Source organism: Macrotis lagotis, chromosome 5, assembly GCF_037893015.1.
Source record: "Macrotis lagotis isolate mMagLag1 chromosome 5, bilby.v1.9.chrom.fasta, whole genome shotgun sequence".
NCBI lineage: Eukaryota > Metazoa > Chordata > Mammalia > Peramelemorphia > Peramelidae > Macrotis > Macrotis lagotis.
In genome coordinates this window covers 230,106,047-230,123,539 of record NC_133662.1, presented here as the reverse complement: position 1 = coordinate 230,123,539, position 17,493 = coordinate 230,106,047, and the positions used below count along the sequence as shown (strand labels likewise).

General features: G+C 54.4%; 1 protein-coding gene across 5 annotated transcripts; it reads left to right on the top strand.

The window, feature by feature from the left end:
• The first annotated feature begins 857 nt into the window (after window positions 1–857).
• LOC141488617 (CUGBP Elav-like family member 3) lies at window positions 858–16,709 on the top strand. Of its 5 annotated transcripts, XM_074188852.1 has the most exons (13): window positions 858–1,002; window positions 2,260–2,342; window positions 8,037–8,085; window positions 8,518–8,646; window positions 8,875–8,954; window positions 10,087–10,230; window positions 10,550–10,691; window positions 11,025–11,174; window positions 11,265–11,330; window positions 11,537–11,653; window positions 12,117–12,260; window positions 14,215–14,352; window positions 15,893–16,709. In XM_074188852.1, exons 1-12 carry the CDS (start codon window positions 858–860, stop codon window positions 14,340–14,342), a joined length of 1,377 nt encoding a protein of 458 aa, XP_074044953.1. In that variant the 3' UTR covers window positions 14,343–14,352; window positions 15,893–16,709. The 5 variants fall into 5 exon arrangements, with proteins under 5 accessions (XP_074044953.1, XP_074044952.1, XP_074044949.1 ...); XM_074188851.1 differs by lacking the exon at window positions 858–1,002 and having other exon boundaries at window positions 2,265–2,342; window positions 8,521–8,646; XM_074188848.1 differs by lacking the exons at window positions 858–1,002; window positions 2,260–2,342 and having other exon boundaries at window positions 7,476–8,085; window positions 8,521–8,646.
• Window positions 16,710–17,493: the final 784 nt, after the last annotated feature.

Below are 17,493 nucleotides of genomic sequence, written 5' to 3'. Positions count from 1 at the left end.
GAGGCTGACATCACCCATGTCAGGGGAAGGGAGGTGGGAGTGGGGGGTGCAGGGGGAGGTTTTTGTTGAGGAGAGAGCAGCCGGGGAGCAGAGCTCCAGGACCCAGGTGACTGGGGAAGCGGGCAGCCCCCGCGGCTGGAGCAGCCGGGAGCCCGCCTAGGCCCGGGGACCGGGGGTGGGGGTGGGGGGTGGGGAGGGGCAGGACCGGGGGGAGGGACAGGGCACAGTGCCGCCCTGGAGTCCTGCGGCCATCAGAGATCAAGAATTGGGCGCCCGGAGTCATCGGACCCACCAGAAGGATCAGCCCACAGGGGAGCTGTCCGCCAGGGGGGAAGCTAAGCAAGGACCTGCCTGTCCCAAATCAGGAACCTGGGGGTCTCCCCCACTGGCACTCCAGGCAATCCAACAAGGCCTCCAGCTCTCGGAGCTCGAGGCCCCCCCCCCCAGGCCCTCCTCCCCACAGCCAGCTCTTAGTCTCAGTCTCCAATTTCTAGCCCTCTCCAGCCCGAGCACTCAGTCTCAGCATCCTGCTGTCCAGCCTCAGTTCCCAGGTTCTGACCCACAAGCAGCCACTCCAGCCACCAATCCTGGGACGTTGCCAAAACCTCTAGGAGGGAGATCAATTCTTTGGGCTATGGCCCCTGGCCCAGCAGTGTGAGCCCAGACCCCTGACCCCTGGGCTCTCGGGCTTCCCAGCCCCGTCAAGCTCCTTTGTGTGAAGAACACCCCCTCCTCCCAGGCAGTGTGGTTGGGGGCCAAAGGGGGAGCCAGCCCCGGCTGTGCCCCCGGCCCCCGCCACCTCCCTCCACACCGGGAAGCACCCCTGGCCTTTGGGCCCCTCCTCCTGGGCCGCCCCGATGAAGGAGCCAGATGCCATCAAGCTGTTTGTGGGGCAGATCCCAAGGCACCTGGAGGAGAAGGACCTGAAGCCAATTTTCGAGCAGTTTGGCCGCATCTTCGAGTTGACCGTCATCAAGGACAAGTACACCGGGCTGCACAAGGGTGAGGGGCTGGGGGGGGGCAAGCCGGGGGGGGGCGCTCACTGGGGAGTGCGTGGGGGTGAGCTGGGAAAGCTCCGGGGGATGGGCCACGGGAGGTGGGGGAGTGCCAGGCTGAGAATATGGAGGGACCGAGAAGGTGGGGATGGGGGGGGGGGCGACTAGTGACTACAGACAGAAGCGTTGAGTAGCCCAGAAAAGCTCAGCTCTGGTCAGGGGTCCAGAGAGAGAGGCTGCGGGGGGCCGGGATTGGGATCAGAGCTAGGGAGGGAGTCTGGGAAACGGAGAAGAGTACAAGAGCCACAATGCCAGGGAAAAGGAGCAACAGGGATGAGATCTGGGGGGAGGGGGACTAATGAAGAGGGGGCAGAAGCAGCTTGGGAATCCAGGAAAACCCCGAGTATCCTGGGGAATAGGAAGAACAAGGGTTAGAGCTGAGCTGGGGTGAAAAGGAGCTACAGAGAGGGCCACCGGGTCAAGAGAGGAGAGCCTGAGGATGGGACGTGAGAACTGAGGCTATCCAGGAAGTATGGGGGTTTGGAAAAGCCGGAAGAGTTGGGTGAGGGGGCAGAATGGTCTCCTGGAATCATCCAAGGGGAAAAGTTTGAAGGGCCAGGGACTGAAGCTTGGGGTCAGACTATGGTGAGCATCCAAGATCAGGGTCTGGCACCCCACCTGTGCCCCCCCCCCCCAGGCCTGCCCTAAGAAGAGGTTCTTCTGGCAACCGCTTTTTCCCTTTCCTGCCCCTCTGGCCCATTCTCCACCCACCCAGATTTCTTTCCATAGGAGAGACAAAAGAGGGATCTGGAGTTGGAAAGTAATTAGGAAATGAGGAAAATCAGAAGTCAAGAGGATAGTAGAGAAAGATGAAGAGAGCTGGAGGAGACTGAGAAAAGGGAAAGCTGAGGGAGGGGGAGAGTGACATTCACTTGTCTGGAAACTCCACACCCCTTCTTCTCCAAATGCAAGGCCTCATCTCCCCCTTCTTCCAGAGTTTCCCCTCCATCCCCACCTCCCTCCCTCCAAGGTCTCAGCCCTCTTCTCCACCCAGATCTACAACATTCATCTCTCACAACTCACTGGAATCCCAGCATCCCCCTCAGTCACATTCTCCCACCCCCAGCTGGTCAAATGAAGGAAAGGGAGAGACTGGCCCTCTGCCCCAGGCCCCCTCTGAGAAGCACTTGGGGAGGGGAGGGAGGAGAGGTCGGCTGACTCACCCCCCCACCCTATCTTTTTGCCAACACCCCACCCCCCCCAGGATGTGCCTTCCTGACATATTGTGCCCGCGATTCAGCCCTGAAGGCGCAGAGCGCCCTGCACGAGCAGAAGACGCTTCCAGGGGTGAGTCCTAGCCTTGGCAGGGTCAGTACTTGCAGGCCATAGTACTTGGAAGTAGCCGGGGGACTCCTGCCCCTTGCCAGCACTCAAGAGCCAGCTGACATCCTGGGTGCCCATTAGCAGACTCAACCCACTTCTCAGAAAGGCCTCCCCTTGTCAAGCCTCCATCCTTCCTATCATCTCTCTCCTGCTCAGCTTAGGGACGATCAGAGAAGCAGGCCTGTCTGGGGTCAGAATGGCCCCAGTCTCTGATACCTGCTGCCCAATCCGCCCAAAGATTCTCCCTTAGAGGCTTAGCTGATTCCAGATTGGAGGAAGGGATTGTTCAATTGCTGGCATTTGCTGAGAAGTGCCAGTGGGGCAGGAAGCCCCCAAGGGCATTATACCCATGGCTGAGAAAGAAGTAGTAGCCAGAGGGGGTGGGCAGTGTCTGTGGTGCCCTGAGAAATAGGTAGGAGAGTCTGCTGGATGGGCATCCCAGGACCCATTGCAGAGCACCTAGAACAGGCTGAGAGAGCTGTCAGCCCTAGAATGCCAAGATGGGTCAGGACATGGACAGAGATGAGCTGGGGAGGAGCTGTGGGTGGGAGGGGCAGACTTTGGTCTGACACCAAGCTCTTCTGTCATCATGGGGAACCAGGCCTGGTTTGAGCAGCTATGCTAAGAAAAGCAAAAGGGGTTCCCAAAGGCGAATCCCTGTGCCCACTAAACAGCGATTCTTTGTTTCTCTTGAGGGAACAAAAAAAGGTGGTGATGGGGATGGGGGTTTGGTGACTAATGACTCTAGACAGAAACCTTAGGTAGCCCAGAAAAGCTCAGTCTGGTAGGTGGTCATCCAGGGCCTAGTTAACTACAGGGGCCAAAAGGACAAGTTCATTAGGCTAGCCAGCTTCCTCCCACCCCCCTGGTCATCCCATCTCCCCCCATTGCCCCTTCACCCCTGCCACCCAGACAAGTGATCTCTCCCAAGGGAAGGAAATGCCCCAGGCCCTCTTGCTATATACAGTATCCCCTTGTCTTCACCTTATGGCTGCCGGAAAGTTTTTCTTGAGACCTAACTTCTCTTCCATCAGCTTGAGCCTCTGCCCTGTCTTTCTGGAGATGGAAAGTGGATCTTACCCTTTTTCCTAGAAAGAGTGTGACCCAGCAATGACAGGGAAAGACAGCCAGGAAGATAGACTTGGGGATTTGAGGGAACAAAGCCAATTCTAGCAGCTCCCAACCTGAACCCCTTCACAAATGCTTCCTTTTAATCGCATTAGCACTGCTAAGAGAAATGAGGAAGTCAGGAAGAAGGAAGTCAGCCACTTGGACTTTCCCCATACTGCCCCCCCTAAGCCACAGAATGAGCCTTAGAAGGGTCATGACTCAATAAAGTAATGGATATGAGTACATGAGGTATATGGGTCTATGTGCAGGCATATACATATATGTGATATGCATTTGCATGTATAAAACCTCTGTGTAGTAGTGTGTTTTAGAGAGTACATATATATGGGGAGCTTTCCTTCTCTCCCATTTTTCCTTTCATTCTTTTCTCAGTGGCTCTGAGATATCTACTTCATATTTGAGTAGTCTCCATGTATGTTTTTACTTGTGTGTGTGTGTGCGTGTGTGTGTGTGTGTGTGTGCATGTGTTTCTTTTGTCTCTATTTCCAGAGTTAGAGAGTTTGGAGGGAGGGAGAAGAGAGGAAACTGAGGGAGGAAGTAAGTCTGGTAGACTCAAGATTCTGAATTGTGTGGACCAGCTTAGGATGGTGGGCATCCGACTTAGATCCCTCCCTGGAGTTTCTGAAGCTGTTCAGGCCAGAGGAAAGATTGGGAAAGGAGAGGCATTCTCCCTCTTTCTTAAGTAAATAAGGTAGGGGATGGCTTTCTAGGAAAGCTGGGGGAACAGGTTAATGATTTTCCAGTGGAGGCCCTAATGCACTTAGCTGAAGTGTGGTTCATCATATTAGTCTTCACGCTGGGGAACATAGTGCAGGGCTTCCAAAGACTTGGGAGGCAGGGAATGAGTAAAGCACCCCTGGGGTAAACCTTGAAAATAAATACCCCCAAAAAAGGTTATTTGGGGGTGTAGGACAAGGGAACTGACAGGGGTTGGGGGAGCAGATGTCTATGACCAAGGCCCAGTCTGGCCCTTTGTGCCTCCCCCCTTCCCCCTCCCCCTCCCTCAGGTCTTTTCTCCTGCCACCTGCCTTCCTTCCGAGCTTTATTGTTTCCCCACAGACAGCCTTTGTGTGTGTGTGTGTGTGTGTGTGTGTGTGTGTGTGTGTGTGTGTGTTCACACACAAGAGGAATTCTGCTGGACAAGTTCTTCCTAAGGTCTCCCCGCTATCCACCCCTCTGGCAGACCTCCTTTCTATGGGTGTATTTGGTTCTCTTTCTCCTCTTTCCCAGTTTCCTCACCTTAGAATCTGAAAGGAACCGATCTGATGGGAAGGAGCCACTCCCCAGGGATGGGATAGGATGAGGCCTGAGGGTTAGACACTCTCCTTCCTCTCTGGCCCACCCCAGAGGCCCCAAGATGTGTCCTCAGTAGTAGCATATGGTCTCATTGATGGCATCCTTAACCTTGCTTCTAGTCTGACCTGAGACTTGACATTTGAAAAATAATCTCACCCAATTAGTTCATATGGGGTTATTTTTGCTGCCTATTATCACCCATAATAGTTCATATATCCTCTTCCTTAAGGGCCTAAGTTTTGGCTAGAATACTTAGGAATATCTTGGTGGAGGGGAGCTCCTAAGCATCACCTAAGCACAGGGAGGATTAAAAGCTTATGTTTTGGTGCTGAGACTTAAGCTGTACCTGCCTGAGGTATAAATAGCCCCTTCTTCTTTTGGAAGCCCTGTAGAAGGCCTGTCACCTGGCCGGGGTAGCTAGGGAACCGGGGCCCCAGTGGCTGCCTGGTTGCCAGGTAAACAGGGCACATCTGGACTCCAGGGAGGGGGGCAGGTGTGCCCAAGCTGAGCTAACAAAGCCAGAGCCTCCCACAGGAAGGATTGGGGCAAAGGAGGGAAGAGAGGCTGGAAGTGGGGGGTTTGGGGGCACCAACAGGGGTTGTTTGTGGAAAGAAGAACAGCCTTTCCAAAGGGCGATCCTTTGCATTAGGGTGTCTGGAAGCCTGTATTTGGACATTTGTGTATACATTCTTTTTACTATGTATTTATTGTCACCAGTAGATATTTATTGTGTCTGCAAAGCATGTGTGTATTTTTGTTTTGTCTACCCTGTGAGGAGAGAGGAAAAGTGACTTTATTTCCCATTTTCAGGGGTTCTCAGGATGCCTGAGTTCCCTGCTCCTTTCCTCTTGTTCTGGCCTCTTTTCTGAAGGTCTCAGTTTCCCTATCTACCAAAGGAAGAGGCCACAGTGTTCTCCAGTGATGGGGGCTTCATGCCAGGAACAGGAACTCCTGGACTATTTTTAATCCCCCATCTCTCCTGGGGATGAATGGGAAGCCTAGCAGACTGGCAGGTCATGAGGCGATCTCCTGTGTATCATTACTGATATTATAGTGAAAAGGAAGGGAGAACGTGGAGACACCCAGCCTACCCCCCAGCAAGATCCCTCCCTAGCCACTCCCCACCCAGAAGAGGCTAAACACAGACACACACTCCACCCTCACCTCCCTAAGCTGCTTTACATTGAATGGGATAATCCTGGATTGGTAGAGGACAGAGATTGCTTGGGAGGAGAGAGAGAGAGAGAGAGAGAGAGAGAGAGAGAGAGAGAGAGAGAGAGAGAGAGAGAGAGAGAGAGAGAGAGAGAGAGAGAGAGAGAGAGGATTTGGGTGGGTTTTTCCCTATCCCCCCTCCACCTCCACCAGCTGCCCTCTGATCTGATGATCCAGGAGAGGACTGGCTCCCTGAGGCCTCTACTTTAGGGATAAAACCACAGTAAGGTGTAAATATCATTAGGAGATGTTAGAAATGTTTAAAAGAATGAGGAAAACAGACCCTAACCAGGCTAAACCCAAACAAACAGTGGGAACATTGAGGGAAATGTCGCTGACAAAAGGGACTGATACGGGTGGGGGAACAGGTTTGACCTACCTCTATCACACTAGTAACACCTGAGAACACAGGCGGAAGGGCTAGAGGAATCTCAGAAATGGTCTGCTCCAGCCTTCCCATTTTATACATGAGGCCCAGAGGAAATAACAAGGCTGCAGTGACACAGTCTGCACCTGACTGGTTTGTGACAAAGTCAAGACTAGAACCCAGGACATCCTCCTAGGGCTCTTTCCACCTTTCCCAAACTGTCCCTTCTCTTTCTGTGTCTCCTCTACTCCTCTTCCCCTCTCCCCGTCCTGAAGGAACTCCCAGGAGATGTGCAATGACATACAATTGAATGTATTTTCTCTTTGAGTCAGCTGTTGAGGCATGTTTAGAACAAAATAATCACAGTGTGAGGGGTATGACTGGTGTGGGGTGGGTGGGCAGTCCCTTGGGAGCAGAGCCCTCTCCATGGACAGCCTCTTGGGCTCCTCAGTTCTCTTTGCCTCCCCACTGGCCTCTGAGGTGCCTTACTCCCTCCCATTTCAGAAAGCATTCTCTAAAGGACAAAGATAAGGTCCTTCGACCAGAGTCAAGGGACTTGGGCAAGAGAGGAGAGAAGGGCTGAGGAGGCCCCCATGTCCACTAAGGATTGAACAAAGAGGCCATCCCCAGAGGTTGGGAGGTTAGCCATCAGAAGAACTTACTAATAGGTGGGAGCCGTGCTAAGGGGAGGGCTGGGAGGGAGGCTGGGCCATCTTCAAAGATCGCTCCATCTGGAAGAGATAACTGGGTGTTTGAACTGGAGGAGGGGAGGCAGGAGAATGGTTGGATTGACCCCCGTCCCCCCCAAAAAAAGAGCCTTTGCTTCTTTTTTTTTTTTTTACCCTCTGGAATACGGAAGGTTTCCTGGTCCCCTCCCCTATGCCCACTGCCCAGCCCCCACTAAATTTTTCGCCCCCAGCATCCCCCATTCTCCCCACCCCTTCTCTGGGTGTGTGGAGCGCCAGAAGTGATGACGTCACTGGTCGCCGGGGCGACAGGGACGGATAAATCAGGCTGAGTGGGCGGTTGCCATGGCGTGCATTCTCCCGTTGCCACGGTGACTGGGCATCTGCTCCCTTTGTGTTGCCCAAGATCCTTCCCCCTGGGGTCAAGGGGTGTAGGGGGGATGGAGAGGAGGCAAAGAGACCCCCAAGGGCAAGGAGGAAGCCAAGGCATCTGTGGGCTTTCCCTTGGTCTGGAGCCCTCTCTGGGCTTTCCATCAGTCCAAGACTTCAATCTAGGATCCTCTGGGGGATTTCTCAATCTGGATAATTTATGGGATGCCTCTGTAGCCCCTGCTTTTTCAATCTGAGCTGGCCATGGTGGAAAATTATTCGTTTGGCTCTATCCTGCTATACCAGCATCATCCCTGCTCCTGCTTTCCAAATCTTGATGCTGGCCCCCCCGGGAGAATCTCCTCCCCCCATATCCTCTCCCTCCATGGTCCTCTAATCTCCCCAGGTCCTAATCTCAAGGGAGAAATACGGCTCATTCCTGCCTTCTCCCCGACCCCAGGCCAGCTCCCTGAGATTGGCGGAGGTGGGAGAATGACCTGGATTGGGGGGTCAGTACCCCTTGCCCCTCTCCAAAGGCCCAGCCTCAGGCTGACTGGAGAAGCGTCCCCGGCAGCTCCATTATTTTCTCTCCTTCAGATGAACCGGCCTATCCAGGTGAAACCAGCAGACAGCGAGAACAGAGGAGGTAGGCTCTCTTTTTAGCTATGATCTTTCTTCCTCATTCTTCTAGCGACCCCCCCCCCCACCTTTGTCCTGGTTATCGGGTCACCCAGAGCCTAGCGGAGGGGATGGGATATTCCCTATGAAGAAAAACTGTAATTTCCAAAAGGTTCCTGGGCTAAGGAGTAGTGGTTGTCCCAGCTGGGCAGTTGGGGAAACTGGGGTTCTGGCAGAGTTGAGATGAGCATCTTATCTTGTGGCCCAGCACTACCTTTTCCTCACGTTCCTATGGGGGCAGGAGCGGGGTGGGGTGGGGGGGCTGGCACATAAGATTGACCTGGAGTTTAGGATGGGTTGGAAATAGCCTGCCTCCCTTCCTTTCCCATATTTCCATTATGGTGGGAGGGCAGGAAGAAACATCTGAAGGCCTTTTTCTCTCCTCTGGCCTTGTTCCCAGAAGACAGGAAGCTCTTTGTGGGGATGCTAGGGAAGCAGCAGACGGATGAAGACGTCAGGAAGATGTTTGAACCATTCGGGACCATTGATGAGTGTACTGTGCTCCGGGGGCCTGATGGCACCAGCAAAGGTGAGCTCTCGTGATCTCTCAACCCAGCCCTCTAGTGCCAGCTGTGGCCCTGTCTTTGAGTGCCCTCTGGTGCCCCATGGCCCAGCGTGGCCTTCAAGAAGCAGTGGGGATGTGGGGAGAGGCAGAGGAGTTTTCTCCAGCATCTTTACTCTGAGTGGGAGGGGGAAGGAGTGTGTGGATGAAAGGTAGTGACCCCTCATGCTCTCTCTTTTCTCTCCCCTCTCCCAGGCTGCGCCTTTGTTAAGTTTCAGACTCATGCAGAGGCCCAGGCTGCCATCAATACCCTCCACAGCAGCCGGACCCTTCCGGTGAGCACCTTTCCCCTTGCTGTGGGCCCCACTTTCTGAGATCTCTGCCTAAACTCAGCCTGCTCCCTGGCCAGTGGTGCCAATGGGTAGACCATGGCTGCTCAGAACTATGCTGGCATTTTCTTCCTCCCAGAAGGAGGCTGGGATAATAAACTGTTCCCCCAGATAATCCACAAATCAAATCACCTAGAGTTGTTATGATGATGTGATGACGGTCATGGTAATCCCTTGAATTTCAATGACACTTTTACTTTGCCAGTGTCTTGAGTCATCTCCTTTTGTCCTCTTAATGTCCTTTTAAAGGAAGGAAAAGAGGGCCAGCTAGTGCTCCGGTAGGCAGCTGGGAACCACAAAGAATTATCAGTCTAGAGCTTCAGACCAAAGCTTGTAAAATGAAACTTAGTAGGAATGAATGTAAAGTTTTATATTTGGGTTATAAGACAGGGAAGGCCCAGTTAGAAACCGCCTCATCTGCCGAGGGTCTGGGGGGTTAGGGTGGATGGATTAACAAAAAAGCTGCTGTGATTGTCCAGATGTTCTCTGCCTGCTCAGGACCCAACTGGAGGGCTGGGGTCAGTCTAGCAAGGCCAGTGATGAGTGGAAAGTGTCCAGGCAGGCGGCCAGGACTGTAAGGGCCCCGGAGCTGTGCAGCAGGCTGAGGGTGAGGGTGGAGGAAGGGGTAGAGGTTTGAACAGTGTGGGGAAGCTGCAGGTAGATGACAGAAAAGGTCAGGAAAGGAAGCAATCCAGTCTTCTGTGGCCGGAGAGGCAGAGGTGGTTTGGGGGGTGGGGCGGTCCTTTTCACTCTTGGGTGTGGCCATTAGTATCTCTTCCAACTCTGAAATTCTATGATTCAGAACAACCTTCCCAATCTTCCCAAAAAGGTTGATTGATTGGTTGATTGGTTGGTTGATTCCAAGAGCCATTGAGCCAACATTAGCAGTGCCTGGCCTGTGACTGTCATGCCCTCATCCCCTAGTGAGGGGGCAAGATGCCAACCACCAGTTATGCTATGGCCTCCTGCTAAGGACACTGTTGAGAAAAAGCCCAGAACCGGCAGCTGGAGGTCCCCAGTAGGAGAGGAAGGCCCTCAGATTCTTGTCATTTGACCACTGTTGGGCCTTTGTCCCCAGGGCGCCTCCTCCAGCCTTGTGGTCAAATTTGCTGACACAGAGAAGGAACGAGGCCTTAGACGCATGCAGCAGGTGGCCACCCAGCTGGGCATGTTCAGCCCCATTGCCCTCCAGTTTGGAGCCTACAGCGCCTACACCCAAGCCGTAAGCCCACCAGCACCTTTCCCTCCCTTCTCTGCCCCATCGGATATCTCCTCTCCATCCCTCCTTCCTGACTCCTAGTCTGTCTGCAGGCCTGCTCCCCTGGTCCCTTGGCCCTCCTCCCTAAGCATTTCCCCTCACCTTGTACCCATTCCCTAAACCTACCTGTCTCCCCCTCCCTCCATTCATTTTCTTCCCTTGCTCACCCCTCCACTCCTGAGAGAAGCCCAAGAGCAAACCTGGTCGGGTGGGTGGGAGGGTGCTGGGGGGCGGGTATGGCCTGAAGGAGCTCACCCTCCTCATGCCCTCTTCCCCCTCCCAGCTGATGCAGCAGCAGGCGGCCCTGGTAGCGGCTCACAGTGCCTACCTCAACCCCATGGCCACTATGGCGGCTGTGCAGATGCAGCACATGGCCGCCATCAATGCCAACGGGCTGATCGCCACTCCCATCACCCCTTCCTCAGGTAGGAATGGGCTGGAGGGTGGGAGAGCCACAAGAGGGTCAAGGAGGACCAGGAATGGTGAGGGGACTGACCTTAGGCCTGAGGATGGTCAGGAGAACAGGGGAGTGGGGCTAGAAAGGGAAGCTTAGGAGGCCTTGATGATCCTGGAAGGCCAAGCATCCGGGACCCTCATGCTTTAGGAACTGGAGGTAGGGACATCTGTCCCCTCACACTTTGTAGTAGGGCCCTACCAAATTCCTCCTAAGGCTCTCCATCTGTCTCTCCATGTGTATGCATGCATCTATCTCTACTTCTCTCTCTCTGTCTCTGTCTCTGTCCCTTTCTCCTCCTTAGGAACCAGCACCCCTCCTGCCATCGCTGCCACGCCTGTCTCTGCCATCCCTGCCGCCCTGGGTGTCAACGGCTACAGCCCTGTGCCCACACAACCCACCGGGCAGCCAGCCCCTGACACCCTCTATCCCAATGGTGTCCACCCCTATCCAGGTGGGCTAGGTTAGGGAGCTGCCTGCTGGGACTTTGCCTCTGGGCCTCCCCAGGACATGCCCTAACAGCCCCTCCTTCTGCTCTCCTCAGCTCAGAGCCCAGCTGCCCCTGTGGACCCCCTCCAGCAGGCCTATGCAGGAATGCAACACTACACAGGTGAGCTCCTGGCCAAGGGCCAAGCTGGGGGAACCAAGGGAAGGGCATCCGGAAAAGCAGCTCTTAGTTTGGTGGGAGTTGGGGACCTTACGATCTGCTCTCGCTGGCAAGCTAGGCTGGGGACAAGTGGGAGGGGGGACAGGCTGGCCATGGGGCAGGGAGAGCCCCATTGGCTCTCTCTCCCCTCCCCTCCCACCTCCCCCCAGCAGCCTACCCAGCGGCCTACAGCCTGGTCACGCCCGCCTTCCCTCAGCCTCCAGCCCTGGTCGCCCAGCAGCCCCCTCCACCCCCCCAGCAACAGCAGCAACAGCAGCAGCGAGAAGGTATCTTCGGGAGGGGATGTTTGGGGGATAGGAATGTCTCCTGGGGTGGGGGTGGCCTGGCCACTTGGAGCTTTAGGAAGAGGATCTTACTGCTGGGGAGTATGGGGCCCAGATGGATGGAAATGAAAAGGCGGGTGAGAAAAGTTTCTGAGACCCTGACCTGCATTAAGGTGGGGGGGGGAGTTACCTTTAGGTTCTGGCCTTCTTCAATCATCTCTGACATTTTTCTCTGCCTCTCATTTATCTGTTTCTCTCTCTCTTTCTTTCCTTCCCTCATTTCTCTCTCCCCCCCTCTCTGATTTTCTCTCTTGTCTCTCTGTCTCTTTTTTCTTTCTCTGTCTCTCTCTGTCTCTGTCTCTCTCTGTCTGTCTCTGAGTTTCTCTGTCTCTCTTTCTTTCTCTCTCCATCTCTCTCTCTCTCTCTCTCTCTCTCTCTCTCTCTCTCTCTCTCTCCAACTCCCCAGGCCCTGATGGCTGCAATATCTTCATCTATCATCTGCCCCAGGAGTTCACCGACTCTGAGATCCTCCAGATGTTTGTTCCCTTTGGTCACGTCATCTCTGCCAAGGTCTTTGTCGACCGGGCCACTAACCAGAGTAAATGTTTTGGTAAGGCCCTGTCCTTCCCAATGATCCTCCCCCAAGCCAGTTCATCTGGGGCCTAAGCAGATCTGCTGGAGTAGGAGCTTAGAAACTGTGGTAGAGAAGAGATGAAGAGCTGCCCTGATAGACCTAAAGAAAGGACAGTGGGAAATGTGGGAGCTGTTTTCAAATCCTCCCACAGTCACTGCACTGTTGAATGGAACAGATTGCATCGAAGGGCCACCACATGAGAGAGATGGCCTTTCTTTGCTGTTCTGAAGGAAAGCTCAGCTCGAGTAGAGACTCAGAAATCCATTTCTACTAGCAGCGTAATATAGCAGCTAGAGCAATGGCTTTGGAGCCAGGACCCCTCTGGAGCTTAGCGGCTGAGGCAAATCCCTCCTTCTCTCTGGGCCCATCTGTGCAATGGAAGAGTAATGTGTTCATTACATAGCTCTGAGGCTGTTGTGTGCAAAGGGCTCTGCAGATCTTTAGAAGGCTTCTAGAAATGGGAGCTATTTCTAAATGATAATAATGAGTGGAATGGGCTGCCTGGAGATGGTGAGCTCCAGGTCATCAGAGGCCCACAGACGCAGTGATCTGACAGGGTTACTGTACAGAGGATTTGCCTTCAGCATGGTGTAAGTTGGCCTAGATAGAATTTAAGTTCCCGTTCAGTTATGAATTTGCCTGTGTGTGGGGAGTAGGTTAGTGCCGTGGAGGAGTTTGGTCTTTCCTTTGAAATCCAAGAGGATTCCCTGGAAGAGATGGTCTGGATATGGGAAATCAGGGAGCCAGCAGCACGGTCTCCTTCCCTTACAGCTCTAGGAGAAAGCATTCTTCTCCTCCCTCAGATTTGCTTAGAGCTTAGAACTTGGATTGCCTCTTTTGTTCTTATATTCTACCTAGTACCTAAATCTTACTCCCAAGCCTCCTTGGTGCTGTGTCCCTGGAGGTCCTACCAGTTAGGACAGGCTTCCAGTAGATCCAAGTTTCTGAGGACCGGCCTAGTCCAGTGCTGATCAGATATAGACAGTCGGCCAATATGTATTCAGTAACCACTCAGGGGCCAATCACTGCCTAGGCACTGGGCTTGCAAAGCCAAAAATGATGCCATCCCTCCCCTCAGAAAGTATTCCATTGTGTCAGAAGAGACACCACCTATTTAAATGTAGAAGTACAAATCATATATATTCAAAATAAACACAAGAATTAACGAGGGAGAGTTAGGATAGGTTTCGTTGAAGAGGAAGTACGTGAGCCAAGTATGAAGGCAGCTGGGGAGTCTGAGGCCCCGTGGGGGACAATCCATGTGAAGCCATGGAGACGGGAGGGCCAGTTTGGCCGGACCATGGGTGCGTGAAAGAGTAGGGTGTAAAAAAGACAAATGGGAGAGGTCGATTGGAACCAGGCCGGGAAGGACTTCAGTGCCAAACAGAGGAGTTTGTATTTCATTCTAGTGGTAATTGGCAGTCATGGGAGTAAATTGAGAAGTAAGACTTGGCCGGATAGTACTCTAGGAACGTCACTTTGGCAGTTATGAAGAAGCTGGATCAAAGAGGACTAGTGAGGAAGCTGTGGGAGAGCCCACCCTGGAAATATTAGGCATGGCTTCTCCCCCCGCCCCCCGTTGGAGGTGCAGAAGCAGGGACAGTCCTGTATTTTGTCTGTCTCCCCAGAATTTGACCCAGGCCCATGGTCCAGATCTGTGACCCCCTTGGTGGAAGGAATTCCTGACAAGGAAACTCTCTGGACCAAGGGAGTAGTAATCATGTTGTAATATCTGGGCCTAGAGAGAAGCCCAAGAAGGACCCAGTGAGGATGGGTCAGAAGCCAGACTTGGGTCCAAGTCTACTTGACTGAGACCATCCTGCCGTCCACAGCCCCTTGCGCATGAACACAGTAGGCACTTAATGAGCATCTGTTGTCTATGGGATGGGGTCTAACCACCTCCACCATGCCCACCCACCCCTTCCACCAGGCTTTGTGAGTTTCGACAATCCAGCTAGTGCGCAGGCTGCCATCCAGGCCATGAACGGTTTCCAGATCGGCATGAAGCGCCTCAAAGTCCAGCTTAAGCGGCCCAAGGATGCCAACCGACCCTACTGAGGGGTAGCAGGTGGGTTCTTCTCCCTTCTCCATCCTTCTCTTCATTATGATGCCCTCCAGCTCCAGGGCCTCTCTTCCCCCCCACCCCCGATGGCCCATTGGTCTTTGCCTTTCTCCCCTTCTCCAGTTATTCTCTGAACCCCCAGACCACTAGGAGAGTGACGTGGGGCAGCTCCCGTTTTATCTCCTTGTCTTCCCCCCATCCCCACCCAAAACCTCTTAGCGTGACGTCCGGCAGAACATGCCCTTCTTCCCTCACGCACAAATAAATTGCTCCCGGGGCTGCGGCCTCTAGAGCTCTATCTGTCCTTGTCTGTGTCCTCCCTTGGCCCCCTGGTGGCTGATCTCCCTGTGTCCAGTCCATGTGTTCATGTGTCTGTCTATGTCTCTCTCCTGGTTCTCAGTGAGGGGTTCAGGACTTAGGGGTAGCCATCCCTGGCTCCCCAGATCCCAGGACAGCCCCTTCCTTTGCCCCATTCAGCAGGAGTCTTTGGGGGTGCAGGGCGGGGATGGGTGGTCAGAGGGGGAAGTGGGGAAGGGAGAGGAGGGCAGAGAGAGGAAGGGAGACCCAAATTGGGGGCGCCCTTGGGAGCGGCCCTGGTTTCGGGAGAGGATTACTGAGGATTCAGGGATCCCCTCCACGCCCACCACGCTGACCTCCAGATCCCAGAGGCGCGAGAGTTAGTTCTATTTTTTTATTGGACAAAGTTCCCTAAAGTGCACAAGCCAAGACCAATACCCACACTTTCTGTTTCTCCCCCTTTCCCCCCACTCCCGGCTGCTTAACTTCCCCCCCACCCCGGGGGCCCCCCAGCCCAGGGCCCGTGTCCAAAGTCGGCCGACGCCCCCATCCCGGACCCCTGCTCCGGGCCCCTGTAAGTTGCATGGAACGAGCGTGTTGTCTTTGGAGCCGAATGTTTGTTATTTTGGGGCGGGGCTGCGGAGGTGGGGGGGACGCCCCCCCAACCCGGTGCGAGGGCTGGGGGGCAGCACGCGGGCCGTGGTGATCGTGGTCTGTGGTCTGTCATTTCTCCTTCGCTCTGTGCCGTCCGAGGAAGCGGCCAGGGAGCTGGGTCAGGAGCGTGTCCCCCTGCCCCCCACCCAGTTCCCCAGGCGCCCCCCACCCTGGCCGGGGCTCTCCGGGGCTCTCTTGGGCTCAGCGCCCCCGAGACACCATCCTTTGTCCCTCGGTGGACTCGCGGCTCTCTCAGGCTCACTGTCCCTTCGGTTCTCTCCTCCTCTCGCTCCCCGCTCCGCCTCTCTCGGCCTGGACTCTCCGGTCTCCCCATCTGCTGTGTGGATGTCTTCTCACTAACCTCTTGTGGTTTCTTGTAGCTTCTTTTCCTTCATTTGGCTCCTCCCCACCCCCCCAAGCCAGCTCCCCGATGTAGACCCCCTTGGACTGAGATTCCCTTCCTCCCGTGGGTCCCTCAAACCTGGAGCTCCCTTCCGCCCCCCCCCCCCATGCGCTTCTCCCCTCCCCCAGCCCGGCCCCCCTTGCCCCCTTCACCAGGCTTCTTCCCCCTCACGGATGTTTCCTTCCTCCACAGGTCTGGAGATGCCAGAGGAAGGGGACACCCCCAATGCCCTCCTCCCCCACTGACCACTCCCCAGTCCTCTCTGCACATCTGCCCTGGCCCTTGGCTGGGCGCCCTGGGGCAGCTGCTTCATGGTCCCGGGGAAGCAGGACAGACACCTCCACTTCCTCTCCCCCTTCCACAAAAACCAACTCTCTTCTCCCCTGATGCCACCGCAGTCTTGAGGGAAATGACATGACTGAGACCCTAGCATCCACTCGGGCCCCCCTTCCTCCCCGATACCTGTTCGACCTCACAAAGGCCGCAGAGTGGGAACCAAGGGGCACCACTTCAGAGTGTTCAAGGGCATCTCTTTTTCCTGCCAAGGTGTGGTACTTGCGCCCCGGCACCTCCAATGCCCAGCCTCCCCCCCTCCTCATCAGGGGACTACTTCACTCTCTTGAACTGTGCAGATCCCCAGGGGGGGGAGCAAGGGACTAGATCCCCCCATTCCTAGCCGGGGTTTCTCAGCAGCTCCCCCCCCCCTCACTCCTCTGCCCTTTCTAGAGCTAGGACATTCCTGTACTTGGGCACCAGGCCCTAAAGCTCACTGCCTCCCCCAGACCCCTCTGGGACTGCCTAGAGACCCTTCCCCAAGAGAAGAACCCTTCCCTCCCCCAAATAATGTTTACAGTCTCTGCTGATCCCTTTCCTGTAAATCCCACATTGGTGCGGGAGCCAGCCAGGCCCGGACGTAGCCAGCCAGGCCCGGAAGCTGCCATCTCTCCTTCTGGGAGTTTAGACAATGGTCCCCGTGGATTTTTTTCTTAATTTTTTCTCTTTGGTTTGAAGGTTAGGGGTGGGAAGGGGTATGGGTGGGGAAAGGGGGAGGGCTGGAGGGCTTTATTACCTGGTCGTTTTCTTTAGGAAAAGGTTTTAGGTGAAGGGATGGGGGTGGATTGGGGAGGGGATGGGAAGGGGAGTCTGGGGAGTCTAAAGTTCTCAATGCTTAACTTATTTATTTATTGCGTTTTACTTTTAATAAGTTGATTTTTTCTGTCTAAATAAAGAAAAAAACTTTAAAAGTGTCCCAAAAGAGTAGTGCTTGGCAGGTTAGCTGTGGGGGAGAGAGGGAGACTGAGGAGATTCACTGCAGGTCTCTGAGGCCTCTGGGAGACTCTCCCACTTCTGGGGACTTCTCCAGTCTCTGCTCCCACTCCAACTCCCTCTTTCCCCTATTCACCTCTCGTCAGGATTCAATGCTGGAGGCTCCCTATAGATCTGGGGAGAAGGAGAAGTATGGCAGAGTGAATAGACTTCACTAGGGGGTTTTAGAGTCATGAAGATATGAGTTCAAATTCCCCCTCAGTCACTTCTTAGCTGTGTGACCTTAAGCAAATTACTTAACCTGTCAGCCTCCATTTCCCCCAGCTATAAGGTGGGGGTAATAAGGACTTCTCTCAAAGATTGTTGTGAGGACCAGATGAGATATTCGACAAAAGCACTCGGCAAACCTTAAAGTGATGAGGAAATAGTTCCGATTTCCATTCTACCCTAATGGACTGAGGGGTGTTGGCCTTTCTGCATCAGATGGATGAATTGTCCCCGATTCATTCTAAGTTTAACTCGGGAGT

What these genes read in the sequence shown, in the direction of transcription:
- LOC141488617 (XM_074188848.1), top strand. Translation starts at nt 7,704, where the DNA reads ATGGTGGAAAATTATTCGTTTGGCTCTATCCTGCTATACCAGCATCAT. An exon ending in AGACAGCGAGAACAGAGGAG is followed by an intron (nt 8,086 to 8,520) that starts GTAGGCTCTCTT and finishes TGTTCCCAGAAG; the next exon opens with ACAGGAAGCTCTTTGTGGGG. An exon ending in ACAGCGCCTACACCCAAGCC is followed by an intron (nt 10,231 to 10,549) that starts GTAAGCCCACCA and finishes TCCCCCTCCCAG; the next exon opens with CTGATGCAGCAGCAGGCGGC.